We start from the raw sequence: 24,043 nt of genomic DNA, 5'->3' as shown, positions 1-24,043 counted from the left end.
TTCTTACAATACAGCTTTTACTCCCCTTACCAAAATCTACAGTGACACTAATAACAGAACATTCTTCTTTCACCACAGAGGGCAGAACATGAATCCAGGTATTTCTCTAAATCTTTTCAAAGAAACAAGCAAAAATAAGTGGAGATGCTTGTGCCTGATTATAATCCTGATTGGCACAATCAGGTTTCAGGATGTCAAACTCTTAAACAAAACCAGTTATCGACAGACCTGACAATGATCCTGGAAACCTGGTAAAACTAATCAATTACAATAAACTCTAAAATCCACAAAACATCTTTATTCTTCTACACGCGGTTTACAAAGCTTTTTTAATCCAAACTCAAATTTGTTATCTGCTGTGCTGCCCTTTGCAAGATTTTTTTATAGTAAATAAATTTATAGCAACAAGACCATGTGGGCACAGAGGAGAAGAAAACACCAACAAGGCCTGATGGTTGTCCTGGTCCAGGCAATCATGTTTTTAAACATCATGAGCCATCATGAGCCGTCTCTTCCAAGCCCAAGGTAGGATTCCTAGCCTCCTGGGCATGTCGTCTGAGTTATCCAAGTGAAGTGCCATCTCATTCTGTCGTCAGGACACGCAACCTCAGCCGTCAGATCCCAGCGTCAGGATCCGCCCAGCTTGAAAACCATCACTCAACTCTCCACGAGATGGAAATCTAAAAAGGTCCTCTGTGGGGAGAACCCTTATCTGAAGTGGAAGGGAACCCTGTAACAGCGAAGTGACCCCAAGTGTCCAGTCTTGGCTATATTATTCCTGACTCCCGGGGGGACTGGACTGTCTGTGAACCTGTGAGTCCATCAGTCCTGCACTCTATCTACACAAACAGATCCCATCATTTTTTCAAGATGAACAAGACCCAGAATGGAAAGCCCACTGCTCGCTCAAAACCAGGGCTTACACATGGACTGATATTTATAAAAAAAAACAATAAATCACAGTTTAACATAAAAGAGTAAACACTACATAAATCACTAGAAGTTTTTTAGCACCAGAATGACCACTGGACAGTTCCTCTTCAATACAAAGGTCAAAGGTGAAATACCCCTTTCGATCAATACCCCAGAACAAAATGGCATTCAAACATCTTTTTTTACCAAAATTTATTTACAGATTTTGGGGAGTTCTCCTTATTAAATATAATGACAAGACAAAATACAAAAGGGCACCTGACACGGTTGGCAACTGTCAGACTGGTGGTGGAGATGACGCACCGAATTGTAAGAACCTTAAAAGAAGATTGTTTTAGAGAGAAAAACAAATGGAAAAACAATTGCTCTAGGTGACTTTCACAGTCCACTGTTGTAAGCACCCATGTGTGTGGTTTTATAAAGCCAGCAGTGGAGAAATGTATCGTTTGTATAGATGACATTAAAACAAAACTAAAAGACCTCGCTCTGCCGAGACCCGGCTCCCTGTGTGGACCTGAGCAGCGCTGCTCTCACGCCCCCATGTGGCTGTTTTCCTCTTCGCTCTCTTGTCTCTTCCAGATCTGCAAAGGCAACAGACACTTTATAATGACGTCTGGTCACAGCACATGAATTAGAGCTTCTCAGTGGAACAAGCTCAGAATCAGTTAAGGTTGATTTTAATAATGAGTGTTAGGCATAGTAAAAGCACAAGATAGGTTACTGTAATTATATAAAAAATACATGGGCGAGATAGATAGTTAAATTAAACAGGGAACTGATAAACAGTCATATTGCCCTGGAAAAATACTTGGATGTTTTAATGTGTATCTGAATATTGAAAAGAACATTTTCATGTTTGCAAGAAATTGCATTTGGCAGAAAAGATAAATGTGCATTACAGCAAGTATACTGCACATACTGTCGGGGAGGGAAAATAAGAGACAGGTCACAACATGTGATACAAGCCACCCCCCCACTCCAGCACAGTCTCTACAGCACAGAGCACTACTTTATACATAACCACAGACAAACACCCAAACACAAAAGCTTTATTCTAACACAAACATATCCAGTCTGGCGTTTTACCTGAATATACGCCTCTGAAAGAGTGATCATCTGTGGCAGTATGTCAGTCACCTGCAGATCCTGCAGTTCGTACCACTTCCCAGTCCCCTGTGAAAGAGACCACAGCACGCTGTTACTAACCTGCCTGACGCACTTCCATTGCACAGATCAGCTTGAGAGACAGTACACACTTCTGCATTGTGGGGGGGCGGTTATGATGACTCCTAAATGATTTTTCAGTAATAACTTTTAACCCTACCACCAACATTTCAGAAGTATTCTGTTCCATTTGACAACACGAAAGGACTGCAGTGGGGAATGATGGAAGTACAGAATCTTTCACATCTCTCTGCAACCAAATACACTCGGCTCAAGACTGAGAAGGCCTCACTGCGAGCGGTTCACAAGACAGAGCAGCTCTCACATGATGCAGCACGTGGATACGGTACGCTCCCTCGTTGGGCTTCCCATCATGCACCACGTTGGCCACCAGGTCATAGGTCGTGTGCTTCTCCGTGACCTGGGCTTCCTCGGTCAGGTACTCCCGCAGGTCCACGTTCCTAACAAACACATGCCGGCCAGTCAGCCCCTCAACAGTTCTCAGAAGGTCCCAAGAGACATTTCGGTTTCGTGCAGTTCCAAAATAACCATTACGATACTCTGCAAAACTGATGCAGTTACGGAAATGTTCATGTTTTGAATTGTTTAAAAAAAATTCTTAAAAAGGATTTTATTTCAATAAAAAGAGGGTTTTTTATGGGGGGGGCTACATGATGCAATACCCTGTTCATATGATTTATCTCTCGCAGGTATAATGATGTTCAGATGCTCTCCAGGTTTAAGTTCATCTCTGCCCTGCCCGGAATGAAACAGGCTACAGGGTGTTCAACTGCGAACGACCTTATCTCCGTGGAAAGTGCAGTGCCCAAGCGGCCGGAGGTGACAGGTACTCACGTGATAGGGAAATTGACGATGGTGGGGTTCTTTTCCACAAAGAAGTTGTTTTTGGTGAATCTCTTGATGCAGAAGATGAGATACGGAGGTAGTTTGGTCAAGTGGAACTTCTTCAGGAAGTTTTCTTTGTAGGTCTTGTACTCCTGGAAGGGAGAAAATAGACATCACTGAAAGCCACTGCACTGGGCTGGACTGATAAAACCTATTCCGACTGCCTCTTGAGCACAACAAAGAACATATTAGATGCACAGCACACAAGTGCAGTTTCACACTTTGCTCCAGTAAGTAAAGAAAGGTAATGTCTGTACCAGGTGAACTGCAGCTCATCAGGACAGAGCTCATCCTGGTTTCTGTAGAGTTAAATGGACTAGAGAGCACATGCCCCCTCCCCTCACCCAGGATGGAATGGTGGTCCACTGTGGGGATGACCCCCAAGCAATTATAGAGCTGAGTGGACAGGCGCACCTTGTGTGCAGTACCAGCAAGAGTCTCCAGCAGCGACTTGAACCCACAACCAGCCCGGTACTGTGCTACACTGCCTCTGCACCTGTAAGTATCTCAACCCTATTACACACTCACCTGTTATCAGAAAGCCAGAGTCTGCCCTAGTAAAAAGCACAGGGCTCAGTGAGGAACAGGAACCCACAAACCTGCTTCACCCTGAATGGGTCCCCAGTGCATCATGGGCCCACCGATAAAGGGATAACTTGCAGCTGCCAATAAGACCCAGAGAACATGTGCTTGGGAGAGGGCAACCTGCTACCCACCTGCATCCCCCTGGTCTTAGAATGGTCAAATGTAAATACCAAGACTCATTTTAAGGTCAGTATGGTTTATATTCCAAATTTACACAAGGTTTTTGATTTTGTTCATCCATCTTCTTACTGCTTTATCACTGGGGCTGCTGAAGCCTATGGAACCTTTTTGTGTGTGGCAAAATCCATAAACCCTACAAAAAGCCCCACAAAAACTAACAGCTTTTGTTATAGACCTTCATAAAACACGAGCCTTGCTAAAGAGGGCAGCACTTTGCTCCTCGTGCTTAGCACTTCACAGGTCATGAAACACATTTTGCAAATTGGGGAGGCTGTTAGAAAGAGGTGTCAGCACAATTTCACTGTTTGCTCGGATTTTGGGAGTTATGGGACCATCGCCCAGGACACGCGGGAGAGCAGCGCCGTACCTTCTCAGTGATGCCGTTGAACTTGCCCAGGATGTTGAAGAGGGGGACCTGGGGGATGATGAGCTGCTCTTTCTCGTCCTTGTAGAGAGGGGCGGTGGGCAGGTCAAGGGTCAGGTACAGGAAGGTGGACTCGGACATCTTCTCTTGGTACTCCTCGTTGGCCAGCAGAGCCTCCTTCTCCTCCGCCGGCTGGGGGAGGGAGAGACAGAGCGAGAAACCAAAAAAAGAACACTCGTTTTTGGACAGTTCATCATCATTTACCCAGATCCACCAATGGTGTTTTTAACAGTCAGCGTATGGAAAACAAGCATTAAAACTAACAAGTTTTAAAGCTTTAGAAATACCCAAATGCATCAATCTGTAGAACTACAACTGTAATCATGGACACATAAAAAAACTAGGGAAATGTCTGCAGTCCCTTCTGTTGATTTTGGAGTTATCGGGCAGGTCAAACAGAGTCAATATTTTGCCCACCAGGAACACACTGCGTGTTGTGGCTGGGGGTCGAACTCACCAAGTCAGGGTGGGGCAGTTTCTTGGAGAAGATGCGCATGGAGCCCTGGAAAGCCTGGGTTATTATTGCTGCAATGAAGAAGAATGGCATCACCTGCTGTTCAATGTCTAGCACCTTGTTCTTTGGTGTAAAAACATATTCAATTGGGATTTAAAAAATCTACTTAGTACTCTTCATTTATAGAACGTATTGCCCATATTAAAAACAAAACAGTACAGTAGGATCTCGACATCTGCAAATTTAACATTCGCAAATTCACTTATTTGCAGTTCTGTCAGGTCGACAGGTCAAGTCATGTGTCGGAAGAGCAGAGTGGAATGAAACTTAGCTGAAGGCTGTTAACTACAACTGTAAAATAAGTGGCGGAACAGATCAGCTCATGAGGGAATCTCTCCCTGCCCAAGCACCCACTCCACAGCATCTCAATATCAACAAACACTCCAGGTTCTGTGTCAGCAGTGTGTAGAATGACAGGCTGGAGATGACTTTACAGGCTCATTGACAGTCTTATTGTCCATCTCATTACAGTGGGGCGTGCTAATCATGGAGGCATAGAGAGAAAGTGTAGGCCTGCCTGAGGAGGGATTCATGTTGTTTTAAATGATTATTAGAAGTTTGTGATCACTGTTGTGTCTTCTGGTTGATTAAATGTTATTTTAATAATGAGGGTTACTTGTGTCTTTTAACCACACATACTAAATACTGTAGTACATTATGCAACAGTAGAGCAGTGGACTTTCTTATACAAGTATATGAGAATTTGCCTATTCGCAACAGTTCTCTGCACAGAACACTAGGGAATGTTGAAACCCTACTGAACATATCAACATTACACTAAACATTAGCTGTAAGACTCAACTGTGATGAATGGTAAAGTCATCAGAGTAAATTGGGAGACATTTGGGAAAATCAACACTTTAATAGCTAGTGTGAGTAGAATTACCCACATGCATGACATCACTTAAAAGACGCAGAAGGTGTCAGGTTTGAGAAACTGCCTGTTTTACAACAATGCAGACCACTAACTGATGTTCAGATTTAACCTGTTTCACAGTGTATGCCCTGGTGCAATACACAACTGTTCTGAGCCAGTGCAACTCACAAGGTTTCTTCTTTGTTCCACCAAGAGCACCATGCAGGGCGTTCAGGAACCAGGACAGGAAATCCACAGCATCTCCTGCAGACAGAAAACACACAACCCCACGTCAGCGTCACATGCCTACACCGGGAATAGGAGCAGCCCTAGGAAAGCACTTTGATCATCTCTCCTGGTCAGCAGAGTGGTGTGGAGGATGGCACTGCCGCCTCATGGCTCTCAGCTCTTGGGACCTGGTCTCAATTCCAGCGTTGGGTACTTTTTATGTACAGTTTCCGTGTTCAACCTGCATCTCCCACCTCTCAAAGACATGCTAGCTTTATTACACAGGGCATTTCTGTGTACATGTTCTGAGACAGACTGGTGTTCTGCCCAGGGTGATCTCATCTTGTGCACTGTGCGTTCCCTCCCCAAGGAGAGACCTCAGTCGTTGATTAACACAGTTGTAAATCTGTAATTTAGGCAATGACCATGCATTCTAATCTGACTTATTTTACAGACAATCGGAAGCAGATATTGATCTTCTAGATTCTACAAAGTAAACCTATTACCTTGATTTACAACAAAACAAAACATTCAATTTAGCTCTCAACACATTAATGGACAGGAGCAATGTTTACCGAGAAGTATAATAATATGTTTTTACCCTGTTTGGTGATCTGGAAGTTCTTCTTACTGCACAACACCACAGCCTGTAGCATCTCATGGGGAGAGACATGAGCCTTGAAGTTGCGTGGGTTCCACAGTTTCCTCATCAGCTCCCCAAATCTCTGCACCAACAGGAACATGATATCCCCAGGGGGCCTCTTGATGGACTTGTAGTTCTCCTCCTCCAAAAAGTAGTTCCTCAATGGGGGCACATTGGACAGAGCCTGCAGAAGCATTGCAACACAACACAGGGACCATGAGGACCTTCTAATTCTGCAACCATACCAACTGACTCAGAGCCTGGTTGCACCATCAATGAGCACTCACTCCTGTTCAGCAGTTAAAAGCACTGCCAAAACATCTGGTGCAGAACACAGATATGTCTCATTCACGTCTTCAGACATTTTGCTTCATCTCATTAAAGGAGAAAATGCAAAGATGACCCGTTAGAAACGTCTCACTGGTACCTTCATGTTGTAGTCAAGATACATATAAACACACCTGTGGCTCTACCAAATGAGTTAGATGGCCTAAATGACCTCCTTTGGTTTGTAACCACTTTTACATTCTAAGATCTGAGCAAAACATGTTTATTCCCCATTCCAGAATTCCAAACTGCCCACATTTTTATACCCGATTCCAGATTTACAGATGCATCTTACAGAAGCTACCAGTTCTTTTGTGCATTTTTTTCTATTAATTAAATACATTTAATAGCTAAATTAAATAAACAAATGGCTTAAAAAGGCAAGGAGGGAACCCTCCAAGTGGAGATTGATCAATCCAGCTTGTGTCAGACGTAGAGAAAGAAAAATAACCTGTGAGCAGCTGCTCACAGAATAACAGGGAAGAAGCCATGCAAAGCAACATGCACGTTATTAATATTAGCAGATGTTTCCCTGCCTTCATAAGCGAGGCTCACCTGCAGGACCACATTGGCATAGTCGTTGGCCTTGATGTTGTTGAGCCCCACGATGCCTGGCAGGTACGTGGTGCCGTCGTAGGCACGGTACAGCTTGCCTTGCTTGTCCAGGTTTGCGATGTGCTGCTTGGTGAAAGTGGGCTTCAAGACGTACTGGAAACAAAAGAATAACATGCAGGCCTGCTTAACACGGAGAGGGTCAACACTGGTGGTCTCTGTTGCAATGTACCGCAGAGAAATCCAGATTCTTTTTCATGTTAATACATTTTCTGCTCTGAAGAGGAGATGATGTTAATTGCTAGTCAGCCATCATTAATCATATAGTTTTTATTCTAGACACCTGTAGACATTTTACAAGTTTAGAAGCTTAACAACTACTCTTCACTGCTGGCCAGGCAAACAGTAATGAATAAAGAAGGCAGCAAGGATACATCCTGCCTACATCTGCCTTCCTGCACATTCCTAAACATGATCAACATTGTCGCCAATTGAGCATATTGTCACATGTATCCATTTTCTAACCACTTCATCCAATACAGGGTCGAAGGGGAGTCGGAGCCTATCCCAGCAAGCAAAGGGCACAAGGGGGGGGATACACCCTGGACAGGATATCATTCCATTGCAGGTTACAAAATTACACAATAATCACATATACAGTAAAAAAATACTATTTGATTTTTTTTGACTGATCTACCACCACATTATGTTCTCAAAAGTGAAGACAACTTGTAATCGAACAGTAAATCCAAAGTAAAAGAGGGGCTGCGAGTTCCCACTCCTCACCGTGATATCCTCCAGGGACGAGTCGATGATCTCATAGTTGTCCGGCAGGCAGTAGAACTTGAGGGTGTGCAGGTTGAGGAAGACATGATGGGTGAACTGCACGCTGTGGGTGTAGGCATGGGACTTCAGTCCACGACCTGCACAGCGCAGCCAAAGCACAGGATTATCGTCCAGCAAGAACACTTCACACGCACAGAGGTGTCCACCATATGCTCAGGGGTAAGTTCGCTAAGTCACTGCAAAGCTTGAATACTTCCTAAAATCAAGGCGGACCACTCTCTCTTACCAGTGAAACCGGGAATGATTCGGTCAGATCTAACTGTTGCTTAAACGTATAGTAAAATCTCCACCCAAACGGGCAAAAATCACCTAGACGTGAGTCAGAAGGATTGGTTCTAAGAGGTCATTTATGGCACTGACTTGAAAATGGTGTTATTATACTGTATCCTTCCATTTTCAGTAAGTACTTCACCCTGAGGAAGATTGCAGTGAACCAGAGCCCAACCAGGCAGACACAGGAGGCAAAGCCTGGCATATCCTGTGACGATCACAAGTCCACAGAGGAGATGTGAAAGGCACACAAGATCCTCTGCACTCACCTTGGAAATATTTCCCACAAATGAGGCAGGCGTAGACGTTAATGTGAGAGAGGGAAATGGAGCACAGCTTTTCAAAATCGAAGTCCAACACACTCCTAGGAGGACAAAATAAAGAAAGAGTATGTTGTCATTCTCCACCAAGCTTTACAACAGCATTTCTGCCACATTCTTTATCTTTCTCTTAGGAGGCACTGTGCCTGCTCCTTTCCTTTGCTTGCCTCCCACGGCATCTTCCAAAAGACAATAAAAAGTCCCAACATTAAAATGTGGAATGACAAATGTGTCCTTAATATCTGCTTCTATCTGGAACAAACTGCAGAGGCTATGGGGTTGAATGCTCAACAACTCAAATAGCAGAGTAGCTCACATCAGAAAGCTGGACATACGTCTAATCAGAAGTGACCCAGACGAACATGGTAAGACCCGTACCTCTCAATTTTATTTGCACTTCCCTGTAATTTCCACTTGTATCCTCTGTTTTATGTTAGACTTTAAGATCACTTTATTAGCCATATACAATTTCTTGCATTAGGAATTTGTCTCTTGATTCTTCAGAACGGCTCTGAGGATTTTAAACACTTGAAGCAGATTCCTCGTAGTCTTCTCCGTTCAAGACTAGAAAAAGTTCAGTTCTTTTAACAAACAGTGTAAGATACCCATTTTATGCACTTCTCTGGACTGATTTCAGATCAGCAATAGCTTTTCTGTATTGTGGTGTATTCAGCTCTAATGATCATCACTATGATCCAATGTGTAAAGAAACCCTACATTTATCTGGTTGGAGTTTTATCCAAAGGTACATGTCTCTGCAGCCATTTACCCAGCTGGGTATTTTACTAGAGAAACTCGGGTGAAGTGTATTGCTCAACTGCAGTGCCCCATCTGGAATTTTAACCTTTTCTGCATTTACGAGTTCTGAACTCTACCCATTTACAGATTCGCACAGTCTGAACGGTCTTCAGTGGAGAAAAAAGTTGCTCAAACCATTCAGCGACCTCCAAGGTTTAGGAAAAGTGAGTCTCGACAAAAATTGCAGACCATTTCCTCCACACATGCCTCTGAAAACAAATTAATAACACAAACCAATGAATAGTTCGGTCAGCATTTCTCTTAACTCACCTGTTGATAGTGTCCAAATACGGGCAATGTCGACTCCTGTGATCTTCAGCAACATCCTGTGAGCGTCCGGCTTTGGCTGGGACTGGTTGAAACACAGTGAAAACAGTATTGTCAGCTACACTCATGTATACCGGTATTAAAATATAGTACCAACAAGCAGAATAAAGTCGTCTGATTGTGGTCCAAATTTCTCATACATAAGCAAATTGCTCAAAAGCAACACAAAACAGACACGGTCTAGAAAAGTGTTATCAGTTGACAATGAATTCAAAACGTCGGTTTCTCTGCAAACAGACTGCACCATGGCTTTAGCCCTCAGCGAAACGTCGGGAAAGTGGGATTTTGTAAAACTTTACAACATCGTTCACCTCATTTCCACAGCCGATTTTCCAGCCTACGCTTCCGAGTACTTTATTTGATAGAAACTGCAAAGTATGAAAAGCTCTTCTGTTTTAGATACAGAAGTGCATATGAAAAATCTACAGTCGTTCAACAGCTTTCCGTATACCTCTTGTAGTTTATTCAATATGCTTACCATCATCCTCCCCATCTTCCAGCTCCGGATTCCTCTCCCGCTTCAATGACACCATGTTCCTTCACAAAACTACACTGATGAATGAATAACTGTGATAACGTTTTTGAAAATAATAATGTATTGATAAAACTCCCGGTTGTTTGAAACCATTCAATGACCACTCTCTCGCACACCACGACTCAACATGAAGGCCAACTAAAGCCTAACCCAGAGTTCCGCGCTGAACTCTGGGGTGCTCGTAAACATTGTGAAACATTGATTCATTTCGAAGTGAAAAGCTCCAGTTCTGTCAACATTGTCTTTATTTCACCTCTGGTATCTGTTAACTATTATTTAAAAAGCTGAATTTTGTACTATACGTATCGCGGGATTATTTAACTACAAGAGGGAAAGAGGAAAATAACGCAACCGAAAAAGAATCTGGTACAACATGCTGAAAATACCTTACACGTCCAAAGGCGATAAAACTCTAAACATATGTACGGGTATAAAGTACAGAAATGATCAATGTGAAACAGAGTGATTTCATGATTTAATTAAGAGTTCAACTTTTAGAAGGGAGAAGGCTCTAACAATTGCGCAACTCCGGATAATATTTGTGTTGGTCAACAGGCTAGTGGCCCTGGTCTTTTCATTCAGTTTTATGAGAACGTCTAGTGATGTACGAGTGCCAGGACTCCAGCTAAAGTTGGCGTAATTTTTTTATCGGTTGCTATTTTTTACACTGTTTGCTAGTACAAATAAAATGGAGGTGCTGCGAGAAGAAGAAGCATCGGTGGGCTCGGGGTTCGACCCGCATACCAAATGCAAGCCTGGAGGCCGTTTAGACATGAACCACGGTTTTTTACACCACATTCGCAGGAACCAGATAGCCAGGTTTGACGAACATAGTTTAAAAGCCACATACGTACTGTAGAAGGGATCGAAATTTTGTTGGCCTTTTAGTTAAACTGATAACATGTGTATCATTAAGCATAATAATTATTCCTTAAGAGGTTACGCCTTCTGCTAAAGCCGTTTTGCACATGCGCATCTCGCTCCGCTAAATTGTTTCTCCCTGAGTAAGACGAAAAAAATCGATAAACTGCTCTTAATTCACTCAAATTATTGGGCAAAAGGGCTTGTTTTGCTTTTTTAAGTCTCTGCGGTCCAGAAAGTAATTTCACTGTAAGTTGTCTGCTAAATAATAAAGTCAAGTACTACTGTAATAATTACCCTCCATGCATTTCTTATATCTACCATTTTCCAAATCACATTTAAGTTATTCTTTAAAAACTCTACAGGAAAAAAAAGTAAATTGTTGGTATAATTGGAATGTGAACCTTGTTGCATGCTATATTTTTGTTGGCATCCAAAAATGAAATGGTACACAAAAACTATGAACTAACCAGCCCTGTTTATTTCTTTATCTGCAGATGGAGTCTGCTTTCAGAAGTGAAATGAAAAGGTTTCTGTAATAATGGGTTCATTCAGAATGGGTAAAAGCCGGTTGCTGCCCCTGCAAAGGTGACATGGTGTTTCTGTCTCTCCCCCAGAGACGATTATGATAAGGAGGTGAAGCAGGCGAAGGAGAAGCAGAAACGCAGACACAGCAACACGCCCAGCCGCCCGCGTCGCCCGGACATCCAGGTGTATCACCCTCGACGCAGGAGTAAGACCTTGCACAAACGTGCTCTCAGACTTCGCTTTTAAGAACAGCAAGAGAGCCCCATCCATCAAGCCCACACTTAAGGGAATGAACTGAAAATCTGAATGGAATCTCTTCAAAAATCAAGCACGGACTTTTTGAAATAGATATTCTTTCTTCTTGGTTATGAGCAGAGAAAAAAAACACGTTGTGCCAGTTATTAGCAGGTTCAGAGGGGCTGTAAAGTTAAAGCCAGAAGCATTTCTCCTTGTCCCCCTGCTCTGATCTGAAGTGTTTGGGTGGGGGGCAGCGTCGAGCCGAATCTTCTGTGCTGTTCCCCCCAGGTGCCTCGGAGCAGAACGCGGGGCCGGAGAACGAGGAATCGAACGACAGCAGCTCCAGTACGGAACCGGAGCACCAGGGCACGGAGCTGTTCTGCCTGGAATACGAAGCCGACAGCGGCCAGATCACTTCCTTCGTCGTCTACAAGGTGAAGCCAAGTCACGGGTCTCATCTCATCAGTATCCCTTATTGTAGGCATGCGGGCTATTGGACAGTCTCCCTGCTGTGACTTCATACAAGCTGGTAACCCAGAAGGGTGTCATTCACAGCTTCTGCTGTACCCACACATAAGCTGAATAATGGGTTGGAGCTGGGAGTTCAGTATTAAGGAGGTTTTATTAATGATAATAATAATAATATTATTATTATTATTATTATTATTAATTGCTTACACTTATATAGCGCTTTTCTGGACACTCCACTCAAAGCGCTTTACAGGTAATGGGGACTCCCCTCCACCACCACCAATGTGCAGCCCCACCTGGATGATGTGACGGCAGCCATAGTGCGCCAGAACGCTCACCACACATGAGCTATTAGTGGGGAGGAGAGCAGAGAGTAATGAAGCCAATTTTATAGATGGGGATTTTATAATGATGATGAGGGATGTGTAGCAGGTCCAGCAGTTCTTCAGTGCCAAACATTAAATTTGGGCGGTGCAGTGGCTCTGTGGCTAAGGATCTGCGCCTGTGGCTGGAAGGTTGCCAGTTCGTATCCCGCAGCCCACAGAGGAATCCTACTCTGTTGGGCCCCTGAGCAAGGCCCTTTACCCCAACTGCTCCAGGGGCGCCGTATAAATGGCTGACCCTGCGCTCTGACCCCAAGCCTCTCTCCCTGTCTGTGTGTTTTATGGAGAGCAAGTTGGGGTATACGACAAGACAAATTCCTAAAGCAAGAAATTGTATCTGGCCAATAAAGTGATCTTATCTTATCTATTAAATGTTTCCTTTGGGACTTTTTCACCTCCTAGGTTGGCTTGATTGATGCGAATGCACACTTTTTGTTTTTTAGAAGCCATCAGAGATTTCCCTTGCTAGGCTAACAGCACCCTTAGAACAGTCATGTGACTTTCAAGTCGTTCAAGCAGGTCAGCACGCATAGGCTGCAAAGGAACAAGTAAAGGCGTATTCCCTGCTGAAAAGAAACACGACGTTTCGGCTGCGGAGCCCTCTTCGGGTGTCGGCTGTGACTTTGGATCTCTGTTGGCCGGGTGGGTGACGGACGTGCCCGTGTGTCTGCTCCTGCAGGAGGACGAGCCCGACAGGGTGGTGGAGAAGGTGGCGGCCGCGAACGCACTGGATGCGGCCATGCGGGCGGCGCTGAGGGCACGCGTGCAGGAGGAGATGGACAAGCGCCGGGACAAGCGCTGAGCCGGGCCAGCGGCGGGGGGAGGGCCGGGGCCTGGAATATCCACTGCAGCATCTAAGGGAAGGAGAAGGGGAGGGAGGGGGGAGTTTGGGGGGAGGCACCATCCCTACCTGAGCCAGTTCACAGCACCCCCGAGCCTCCGTCTTCAGCATGTCAGGCATGCAAATGGAACCCTTCCCCAGACTATACCTGTCAAAAGAGGATGGCGGCTCACAGATCCTGTGAGTAAACTGTTGACTGTCCTCCGATCAGAACAGTTACATTCTAGGAATTCGAGTTCTAGGAAACGGAGATCTCTTAAAGGTGAGAGTGCAATAAAAATAAAGCATCTCAGAACTTCAACAAGAGATCTGGAACAGGAGGATGATCGGGTTTAGCTGCCTTTGTGCCAAGACCCACTTCCCTTAAAAAATATCAATACTGGCAGACAGGATGTGTGGAATGCTGGTACAGCGATAGTTCCTCAGTATTGTATCTTGGGACATAGAGTTCTTTTGCTATAACTTGCTGTGCTGCTAAACTGTCATCATAAGGTGACTAATCCATTACACCTAACAGTTTCTCCAATTGCAGCAGGTTTGCCGTCAATGGATAAGCCTGACCACAAACTCAGGTTTGTTGTTTCATGCATTCCTTGTGTCATTATTGCGTTATTTTGTTTTGGTCAATTCAGTATCTTTATTTTATTCGGCCTGGAATTCTAGATTAAAATGGACAATAAAAAGTAACAAGTGAGAAAATAAATTTGTTAGGGTGTGATGTGAATGAAGCACACAGGAACAACAAACGGAAAGAAACAGCACATCATCCAGATAAGCTACTAATGTTCAGAGCTTTGTTGTTCTAAAGGAGAAGAATGTAATTCTGTTAAAATGTGAGTACATACAGATATGGGATACTGCTGCTTATCTTTCTTGAGTGCGATGGTGGAGATCTTTCAGCCAACGTGAAGAGAAACATTTAGGAAGTCATTTAATTTAATGGGACTTTTTTCATGTGCTTCTCATTGGCAGTTCTTCCTTTTGAGCTCTTTCAAATTAACCCCCCAGTGATAAAAAGGATCCTAGAAAGTCATTGTCTTTGTTGACAGTTCCTTTTTATTCTCTGTTGAAAAATACATGCCTTTTATGCCATGTGATGGTCCATAACAGCATGATGTAACGTACATTTCCTTCGCCATCTAGAGAAGGAACTCTGCAATGGTTTCTACAAATGCTAAGACGCTTCCGTTGATATGTGTAATTCTGTGTTAGGATGTGTTTAACAGAAACAATTTTGTGCTTTAGGTAGCCGGTATTCTTTGAATATGTTGCCAGTATTTGTAAGCAGCATTATTCAAGGAAAGAACTATTTTCTTATGTTTCATTTTGAAGTTGAAAATCTCTTTATGTCCAGAAGTAGTTTTGCTTTAAAGTTTTATTCAGTTTTATTTAAAGATATTAAAAAAATATTCAGTCTACCTGAAGCCTCAATTCTTATATTGCCAACTGAAAAGCAAGCAGACCATGAATAGTCATACAATATGTTTTTGAAGCCCACATTTATATTCTTTAAAAACTGAGCATTTCTTTATGGGAGCATTGTCAGAAATCTACAGATAAGTGCCTCAGCATACAAGCAAGGCCCATATACAAAAAGTGCAAGGTAAATGTATAAATATTAAGAAAACAACATTATCTTTCCTAGCATACTGAACTCATAGCATACTATGGAACATGCCGTAATGTTAGTATTGTTTTAGTGGCAATTTCCACTTTGATCTGAGATGAACATGCACAGTTTTGTCTTGCTGTGTAAAAGCAATAGTTCTCCTGATAGCTGTATTGCAACCAATGTGCTACTGCCCATTCACTGTGTGGGGAGTATTGACAGAAATTTATACAACAGGCTGCTTTACATTTACTGTATAAAATCAGATGTCATGATAGTATTTGTCCAGCAGAGGGCACTGTTCAATGCTTAGAATGTCTTTAAAGGAGTGTCTTGCTACATATCGGAAAGCTTCAATCAGGCAGGACATAACATATCCTGTCGATGAGAATTTCTTCTCAATTGACTTATCTGGTAAAATAATGGAATTACAAAAATCAGCTGTTAGACATGAAGAGGTATTCTCAAGTATGGCCTTGCATGACACATTTCATGCAGCTTTTCTTCATCTGTTAGTGTGTTTTTGTTATTGCCAGAAACTCTTTCCAGCAGTAGTTACTTATGATGAATTTACAATTTTTTGTAAGGTGTGCTTGTCAATTTATTCCTAGTAAAACAGCTAGCAGTTACATGACAATACAAGATGTAATTTTTAGTAGGAAAAGCAATAGCATAACAGCTTTTTACAAACCCACCTCATTTACAAATTTAACCTGAAGCAGAGACAGACATTTAAAATACCTGATACATGTTTATATGATTTGTATCAGATTCTTGTCAGACAATCTCCTGTATTGCATGCAGACATGCTGACAAAGTTGCTGTTTGACTACAAGCAGATATCATTGCTAATAACTGTGTGGAGTTCGTATGTTCTCCCAGTGTTTGTGTGGGGTTTTTCTGGGTGCTCCGTTTTCTTTCAGTGCAAAGATATACTGGTAGGTTAATGGGCTTCTGGGAAAATCGGCCCTTGTGTAAGTGTGTGTGTCTGTCTGTGCCCTGCTATGGACTGTCGCCTCCTGTCCAGGGTGTATCCTGCCTTGTGCCCGTTGCTTTCTGGGATAGGCTTCTGCTCCCCTGTAACCCTATACAGGAGTAGGCAGTTAGAAAATGAATGGATGGCTAGCTTGCCCTTTTCACGATGCTATAGGAACCAGAACCACCTAAAGCAGGCCTGTCCCTGGTCCTGTGCAGCCCCAGTGCCGCAGGATTTAGAGCTAGACGTAACCTTTAAAGATCTGGAACAATTTAACTATGACCTATCAAACAGCACCCCAAAAGTCTCATTCATGAAACACACAGCGAAACAGAACAAAAGGCTGTCTGAACCCAGGCTTAGAAAACTGCTGATTGAGACATCCACAAGAGATTAATTAATTGAATTAACACGGAGCACACAATCGCTGACTCTACACCATACGAGGGGAGAGTGCTTTTTCCAAATTCCTCTTGGTGTTACACAACATTATTCCAGGTTTTTTCCGTGATTGTGATTAGCGGAAATGTTCATATATGCTTTGGATGTCCCCCCCACCCAAACCCCACTCACACAGATAGATTTCAGCATCTCGCGTGTGCAAAGAACTGGTTAAGTACAAATACACAGGTTTCCCCACCCCTCACACCACACCTCCCTCACGCCTCCTTTTCGCCTTGATCCCATTGGCTTCCAAGCTCGCCCAACGTGTTTTTGCCAAGGAAATTATGCAAGTATTGACTTTCATTGACGCCTTGTTTGATTTATAACATACACGGTAGTCCTGTGACTTACCAAGAGGACGTAACCTGAAACCGAGCTGCGTTCCTTCCGTATTCGACTTCCAAGGACAGTAGTGGAAGCCTGTTCTGATCAGGAGGTTTTTCTCGTCTCAGTTTTCAAAGTGCTCGTGTTCAGAGAGCAGGGAGCCCACCGTTTTTCACGAGGCATGTACTGCTGGTCCTGCAGCAACCAAAGCGCAGGTCTAGTTTGGAAAACCAAAGCCTTCTCAAAATGTCCTTCTTCCAAAGCACTGCACCAATCGAATCGAAACATCAGAGACCAAAGCATTTTTAAGTTCACACGAGAAACTGTCTATAATGTATGTGAATGTGGGGCTTCTGTGAAGACCAAAATGGCCACTGTTCATATGCTGCCCATTATACCAGCTCCTGCTGTTTGAAAACCACTTAACCAATTACCTCCAAACGTGCTCAGCATCATTCTGGTGGAAATACCTTGACCATTTGACACTTCGTAATTCCTGCACGTACCCAGAAGCCTGCACGATTGCCATTTTGCTGTCCCAGTTTCAGTTGCCTCTGTCTTGGGAACTTCCTCTGCACCACATTAATTGAAGCTAGGCAGATTTCATGAAAAGCTGCTTCTGATTTGCACCTCTCAAGTTCTTGCGATCTTTTTCCCTCGCACAGCAGGTCATCAGCCACTTCACGGAGCAGGGCCTCTTGCACACACTGCTCTGGTTGAACTCACAACCTGGCCAATTTCATTCTAGCGACAATACAGGTAAAATGCTGGAAGTGAACTTCTTAGATGAACTACTATGAATGGCCACCTGACAGTAAACACTGCAACACAAAAACATACAACTGATGCTCAGCAGCCAGTCAGGAAGGAAATGATAATTCAATATTTCCACTTTTGTCTGGAAATACATGAAGGTGCATTTTATAAAGCGGTATCTTAGTATTAAGGAAGGGTAGTGTCTGTGTGATGACTGGAGTCACACCCATTTCAACCTTTCAAGCAGGCTGAGTACTTAAAAGACACAAGTAATAGGTTTATTCCATGCTGAAAAGAGAAGAAAGAAAACACAACGTTTTGGCTGTGGAGCCTTCCCTCACACTCCTTTGCAGCCTACGCATGCTGACACAGATACCTGAACTGCTTAGAAGACAGTCTATAATAGAACAAATAGTAGCAGTAGAATTACGGTAGGCCAGACAAGAAGAAGTACTTCTTGTGGCCACAAGGTAATAAAAAGAAGAAGCCCATTATTTTAATAACTGGCTTTATTCAGTAACATAAAATGATGTTTATACATATAAAAATATTACAATTATTACTAGGCTTCTGGCAGTTCACCTGCAAGGTGTGAATATTAGCTTATTCAAAAAGAAGGCTCATCCTTGCCCTCTCAGAATTGTCCATAAGCCTGTGGCAGCCTGTGTTCTGATACAGCAAGATTCTCAATGGATGACTTATGTCGGTCTATATAATAGATGGAAAGCTATCAAAAGGGAAATCATTTCAATGAAACCAGCACTCCGTGCAAAGGCAAAATACAGAAAATATGTTGTGGCATAAAAATTGCCCTGGAGATCACTAAACATGGACCCATGTGAAGTGGCGTGGGCTGTGATTCCACAATACTTCCAAAAGAATCCCAGCAAAAACCCACTTCCCAGGAGTCTGGCATGCAGCTTCCATGCCAGGGATGGGCTGCAGTCCAGCCGGCCTGGATCACTAATCTTATACAGTAAAAACAGTACTGCCTTGCATAATGCAGAATGCCAAAGTCTTCTTGCTTCTAACCACCATTAAGTGCTGTGCTTGGTTTGGTATTTGCAGTATTTGAGTTTTTAATTAATTTAGTAATGTATTGCTTAATACAATATTCATTCCTTCTCAGGAAACTGCAACATCCAGACTTCCAGAACACAGCTTTAACTACAGTGAGCCCTGATATGCATCATCCAGTTTTGTGTCTTTTTTAAAGGACCTGGGGCTAAACCTGAAATCTGGGACAGACATTATTGTTAACAACTGAGCCTGAGGTAAAACCTGTACACTTTTCAACGACTGTCAAAACCTGTTTATGCTATGTGTTTCCAAAACAGAAAATCGACAGTATACCTCTTGAGAGCGTGTTTCATGTTTGACTTTTTTTCCAAGGGGTTGTGGTGTTTGGGAGTGAAAATAAAGCCTGATTTAGAGCAGTATTGAACATTCCCTGGGATTGGGTTCGCTGTAATTCTCTACCGGCTAACGGCGGGAGGAGCAGACTGAACTGAGATGAGGGGCTCCAAACAGCTGCTCTGGCTTGAATGGAAATCTTCCCGAGCTGTTTTGGGTGTGTAGTGACCAGGTGCAAACCTGAAACTGCAGTCATAGTGTTGCAACCTGGTTTTTAACCACTGCGTCCCTCTGAGAAGCCCCTGTCATGATTCAGAGCTGTGAATGAAAGCCCTGCTCTCTGTGTTTCACAAAGCACTGTCCTCTGCGTTGCAGCATGAAACTGATCAGAAGTCCTCAAGGACCCCAGGGCAGACAGGAACAGCTGCAACCTCCTGTCTTCAATCCATGTTCTCAGTCCATCCACAAGCTTAATGTGTGATGGTACTAATTACTCAATCAATCGATTGCATATATACAGTATGGCCTTTTAATAAAGAGCACTGTCAAGTCACTTTACATAAACTATACAATAAAGACCAGGACAGTGTAAGGAATGTACAACAAAATAGATAGAATTGAGCAGTTAAAAGAAATAGACTAAGAATTAAAGGCTATTGAAAACATGAGTTTATAGGCAAGGTATAGAAAATTACACCCAAATGAAGGGAGTGAACCAGGATGAGTGTAGGAAAGATAACTCTTGAAGGAAAAGAGGACACAGCCCATACAACACCCATCAAGTCAGACAGATTTTTAAAGTCAATCACGTAAGAGACTGATAACCACTAAAGGTTTCACAACAACACGGGAGAAATATGTTGGAATGTTTTATTCGTGATCAGCACTTGGGCGGCCCAGTTCTGGACATACCGTCGTTTCTGTAGGAATTTCATTTCACTAATGAGATGCTTAGCCAGTTTTCCTAGCTCTGAAGCGGCTAGCATTAAAAAAAGAATCCTCAGGACACGCAGTCATTCACTTCTGGTGAAAGCTGATCTCGGGGAGCTGACAGCCCTGAAGGGAGACCCTGATCTTGACACACCTGCTTGGAATGGCGTGACTGGCCGTTCAGCCCACTATCACACTTGCCTCCCAGGGCTGCACATGGCCACACTAGGCAGCTTGGCCTTCTACGAGTTAGGGGGAGGGGCAAGAGGTCTGTGCCCTCCCAGCCAATCAGCTCACTCCCTGGTTGTGTAACATCAGATCAGCCTCAACCCCCAGGAAGCATCGGCTCATGTATCTCACTGAAGCTTCTGTTTCACTTCGTCAAACTTCCCTTCCCACAGAACACAACCCTCTCTGCTCCAGTGCGAGAAAAGTTCTTCCCTTGCTCAGATTTAAGTTGCAGACATCCATTTTCTCAGGCGCTCAGGCGTGTACTTTTTCTTTGTAGTTTTCATTTTCGTGCGCCTTGTGAAAGCGGTTTGTCACGTGTTTCGGTCTGGTCAGCATCCGTCACCCTTCTTCAACAAAGCTGGTGAGTGCTGGCTGTCGTCTTCCTTAGGAGTTTTTAGGTGATTGTTAAACAGCCCGAGACAAGTGTAAAGGTTAACTAGATTAGTCTGGAGCCATTTAACTGTGCTCGATGACTTGGATTGACCTTTTCTGCCCACCTAACCTGTAACTCTCCAGCCGTACTGTTTTTTTTGCTGTGCACTATGGAAATGTAAAACAAATTCAAGTACCAGGAGACATCTCAGCACAGAGGAACAATAATCCCAATGTAAATGGACGAAGGGAAATATTGTATCGGAATTGACTGGCACTAGGGGAACAGGAGAGAAGACTAGTTCTCTTCCAGAGGCTGCGATGAGCTCTGCTGAGGGCCTAAGCAAAAGCTCAACATTGACTACAACCGTAACCAAACCCTCACCGTCAACATGCTTTAACACAGGAGCCTGTGTCACTGGTCTCTACAACATACACACCCTCCTCAGTCCTGCCTGTGTAACTAAAGCTCTAAGAAATTCATGTGGGACTCAGAACAGCCTGACAACCGTACATTGTAATCTGAAGTTTCATGCTCCTCGTCAAACCACACTAACTACTAGCTAGTTATACAAGATCTGCCTGATGATGAAGGACAGTTGTGTCTGTATTTAAATTACAAACTGTAGCTCTGTAAACTGACAATTGACTTAAGAAATGAAAACGCAAAGTTGATTCCTCGTGAAACCAGGAATGTCTATATTTTGGTTTGTTTCTGTGTGTGGCTGTGTTTGATGAGTTGAGGTTTCAGGGTGAAATGTAGTGCAGTAAGGCCATTCTTATGTGAACATGGCAGGCCTCTGAAGCACAGGCCTTCCAAAAAGAATAGGGGAAAAGTGCAGGAATCCATCCATCCGTTTTTAACCTCTCTATCCAGTACAGGGTCACCGGAGAGCCAGAGACTGTCCCAGCAAGCCACGGGCACAAGGCAGGATACACACTGGACAGGGCACAGACTCAAACACGCACACACCAGGGCCATGTTGCAGTAATGCAGGCAAACATGAAGCACTTTCGCTGGCCAAATGGTGCCCCCTCCCTCCCTCATGGCTCACTCCAGGGTTTATATGATTGTGGTTTCTATTCCCATCACAGCTCAAGGCCAGAAAAGAGCCTTCAGCCTTCTGTTGGCCTCAAACAGGTGTTTTCAGGAAACAAAGGAGCAGGTAGAACAAGTATTTAAAAATCCCCGTGAAAGTATGGTAGATAAGAACCATTGAAAAGCTACCAGAGAGAACGAGAACAGTACCAAGAAGAGAATGTTTGTCATTTTTCAAAATACTAATCAGTGATTTGAAAGGTGACAAACGAGAGACGCCATCTTGCTTGCCATTTGGCCCATCTTGCTTGTTAAGCAGATAAGGAATCCTCCAGGTGTTTCTTATAAGACACTAGGGTATTGCCTTCATATACAGAGTTCTTATGTTAACAACACCTCACATATGAAATGTTTTGATTAAGAAATCTTCAGATAGTGTTTCATTATGGATCAGCGGTTTATTCTTGTTTTGCTCCCATGAAATGGGCTGAAGAAAACTGGTCTATGGTTAGTGCACCTTATGACAAGACAATATAATTTTAATTTTCTAGTTGAACCCATACAAATTCTAAACTGTACCCTCTTCAGTTCTCAGTTTTGCAGGTTACTTAGTGTTATTAAAGACTAACACTTTGGGGTGTCTAATGCAGAAATGTAAAATCTGCCCAAGGTGCCAAGTTTTGGCCTTGAAGCCGCCCTGATAATCAAGCTTTGACAACAGTGCTGAAAAACAGTTTCTAGTACTGGCACAGAGTTCGCTATCCAGTGTGTCCTGACATGACTATTTGAATGGACCTTTCCTCCTCTGTTTTCTGCAGGTTGTTTACACAGCACATGGCAAGGAAACAATTGCTTCAACGTAAACAAGCCTTTTTCACCTCCCCTGACCGGCAGTGTTTGACAAGAGAATGGGCTTCCAAGGCTCAGACCAGAACCAGAAATAACTGCCTACAAAGACTGGAAACATTTAGGTACACTTTCTGAGTTTATTTAGAGGTTTGAGGACTTTAAAAACTTGGTAAAACCTTTGAAAGGGCCGAAACACAGTAGAAACAGACCTGATACATTATTATCATTATATATGACCTTATATTATAATAATTCGCTCCTTATGTAGGTACAGGGATTTCAGTTCTTCCAGTTTCCTGTACAACCTCCCGCATGCCTCAGTTTGTCTCTGATTTAGTGTGGTGGATGTGTCTAATTTTGTCTTTCCGGTGGTGTGAGAGGAATGAAGAGGCCTCCCAGATGGATGACCACAGCTATATTTTTAGGAAGTATGGAATGGCCCAGCTCTGTAGAAGTGTGCGCCCCTCCAGGGTCAGAACCTGTGTCATTCAGTGTTTTGTCATCTAAGGATCATTTTTACAAGGCAATGTGTTGTCACAATTTGTCACGCGCATGTAATCTTAGTTTTCCTCACAAAAACTAAGCCTTCACTGAATCTTCTGCGGTGTGGTGAATAAGTCTTTGGCCTTGTCACTGACAGGTTGCAGGTTCAAGTCTCGGCTGGAGCCTCTTGCTGTTGTTCTCCTGAGTGACTTTGCCCCAGGTGCTCCTGTCCACCCAGCTGTATAAGTGGGGACCAGTATTGCTGGGGGGGGCATCCCAAAAATGGTAAGACAACAGAAAGGAGGATGAGCTTTATCCTGATAAACCACTGTGACTCTTGGGGAAGACAGCTGGCTGAGAGAGCAGGGGAGTGATATCATTGAAACACTCATTACTGTGACAGACTATGAGTTCTGTTACATTGTCACCACTCTTGCAGAAACATGAACAAGGAGTCATTTTAGTTTCTTGCAACCATTTGCCCAAGGCCAGACAATCAGCTGTATTGTCACTGAAAACCCCATATGGGCGTACAGACCTGATGGCAATCCACATTGTGTCTGACAACTCTCAATCAATCAAGCTCCACACTCTGACGTCCCCAAATGATATACGATTGAAAGAGTAATTACCTGAAACTCTGGACCCAACACACTCTCTGACTGGGGAATACAGCCTTTGAGTCAAGATCCAGAAGTGAACAGCGTGAGCCCAGATGGTTAGGAAACTGGAATAGCTGAGCTCTTCCAAACTTGCCACAAACACACTCACACATACAGTCATTTGCAGTTCAAACCAATACCATCCCAGGGTCAAACTACAGGTACAGGTACAGGTAAACTACAGCATGCCAGCTGTTACAACAGTCAATGAGAGGGGTGTCAGAAATTCAGCCTGCAGGCCAGGTCCAGCCCTCTGAGCTCATTTGATCAGCCCATGTAGCAGGAT

General features: G+C 43.5%; 2 protein-coding genes across 2 annotated transcripts; one reads left to right on the top strand and one right to left on the bottom strand.

Moving 5' to 3' along the window:
* Window positions 1-285: 285 nt before the first annotated feature.
* Window positions 286-10,556, bottom strand: usp39 (ubiquitin specific peptidase 39). Its single transcript, XM_088624263.1, has 13 exons — window positions 10,352-10,556; window positions 9,817-9,898; window positions 8,698-8,792; window positions 8,099-8,235; window positions 7,316-7,468; window positions 6,392-6,617; window positions 5,752-5,826; window positions 4,650-4,717; window positions 4,136-4,324; window positions 2,953-3,095; window positions 2,423-2,558; window positions 2,020-2,106; window positions 286-1,514 (listed from the first exon to the last, which is right to left on the bottom strand). Exons 1-13 carry the CDS (start codon window positions 10,404-10,406, stop codon window positions 1,464-1,466), a joined length of 1,497 nt encoding a protein of 498 aa, XP_088480389.1. The 5' UTR covers window positions 10,407-10,556; the 3' UTR covers window positions 286-1,463.
* A 389-nt stretch (window positions 10,557-10,945) lies between these two features.
* On the top strand, window positions 10,946-15,147 carry c3h2orf68 (chromosome 3 C2orf68 homolog). Its single transcript, XM_088624266.1, has 4 exons — window positions 10,946-11,227; window positions 11,887-12,002; window positions 12,323-12,468; window positions 13,568-15,147. Exons 1-4 carry the CDS (start codon window positions 11,097-11,099, stop codon window positions 13,688-13,690), a joined length of 516 nt encoding a protein of 171 aa, XP_088480392.1. The 5' UTR covers window positions 10,946-11,096; the 3' UTR covers window positions 13,691-15,147.
* The last annotated feature ends 8,896 nt before the right edge of the window (window positions 15,148-24,043 follow it).

This window comes from Lepisosteus platostomus, chromosome 3 (genome assembly GCF_059453375.1).
Source record: "Lepisosteus platostomus isolate fLepPlt1 chromosome 3, fLepPlt1.hap1, whole genome shotgun sequence".
NCBI classification, from domain to species: Eukaryota; Metazoa; Chordata; class Actinopteri; order Semionotiformes; family Lepisosteidae; genus Lepisosteus; species Lepisosteus platostomus.
The sequence above is the reverse complement of the archived record's forward strand: the minus strand, read 5'-3'. Positions and strand labels throughout refer to the sequence as shown.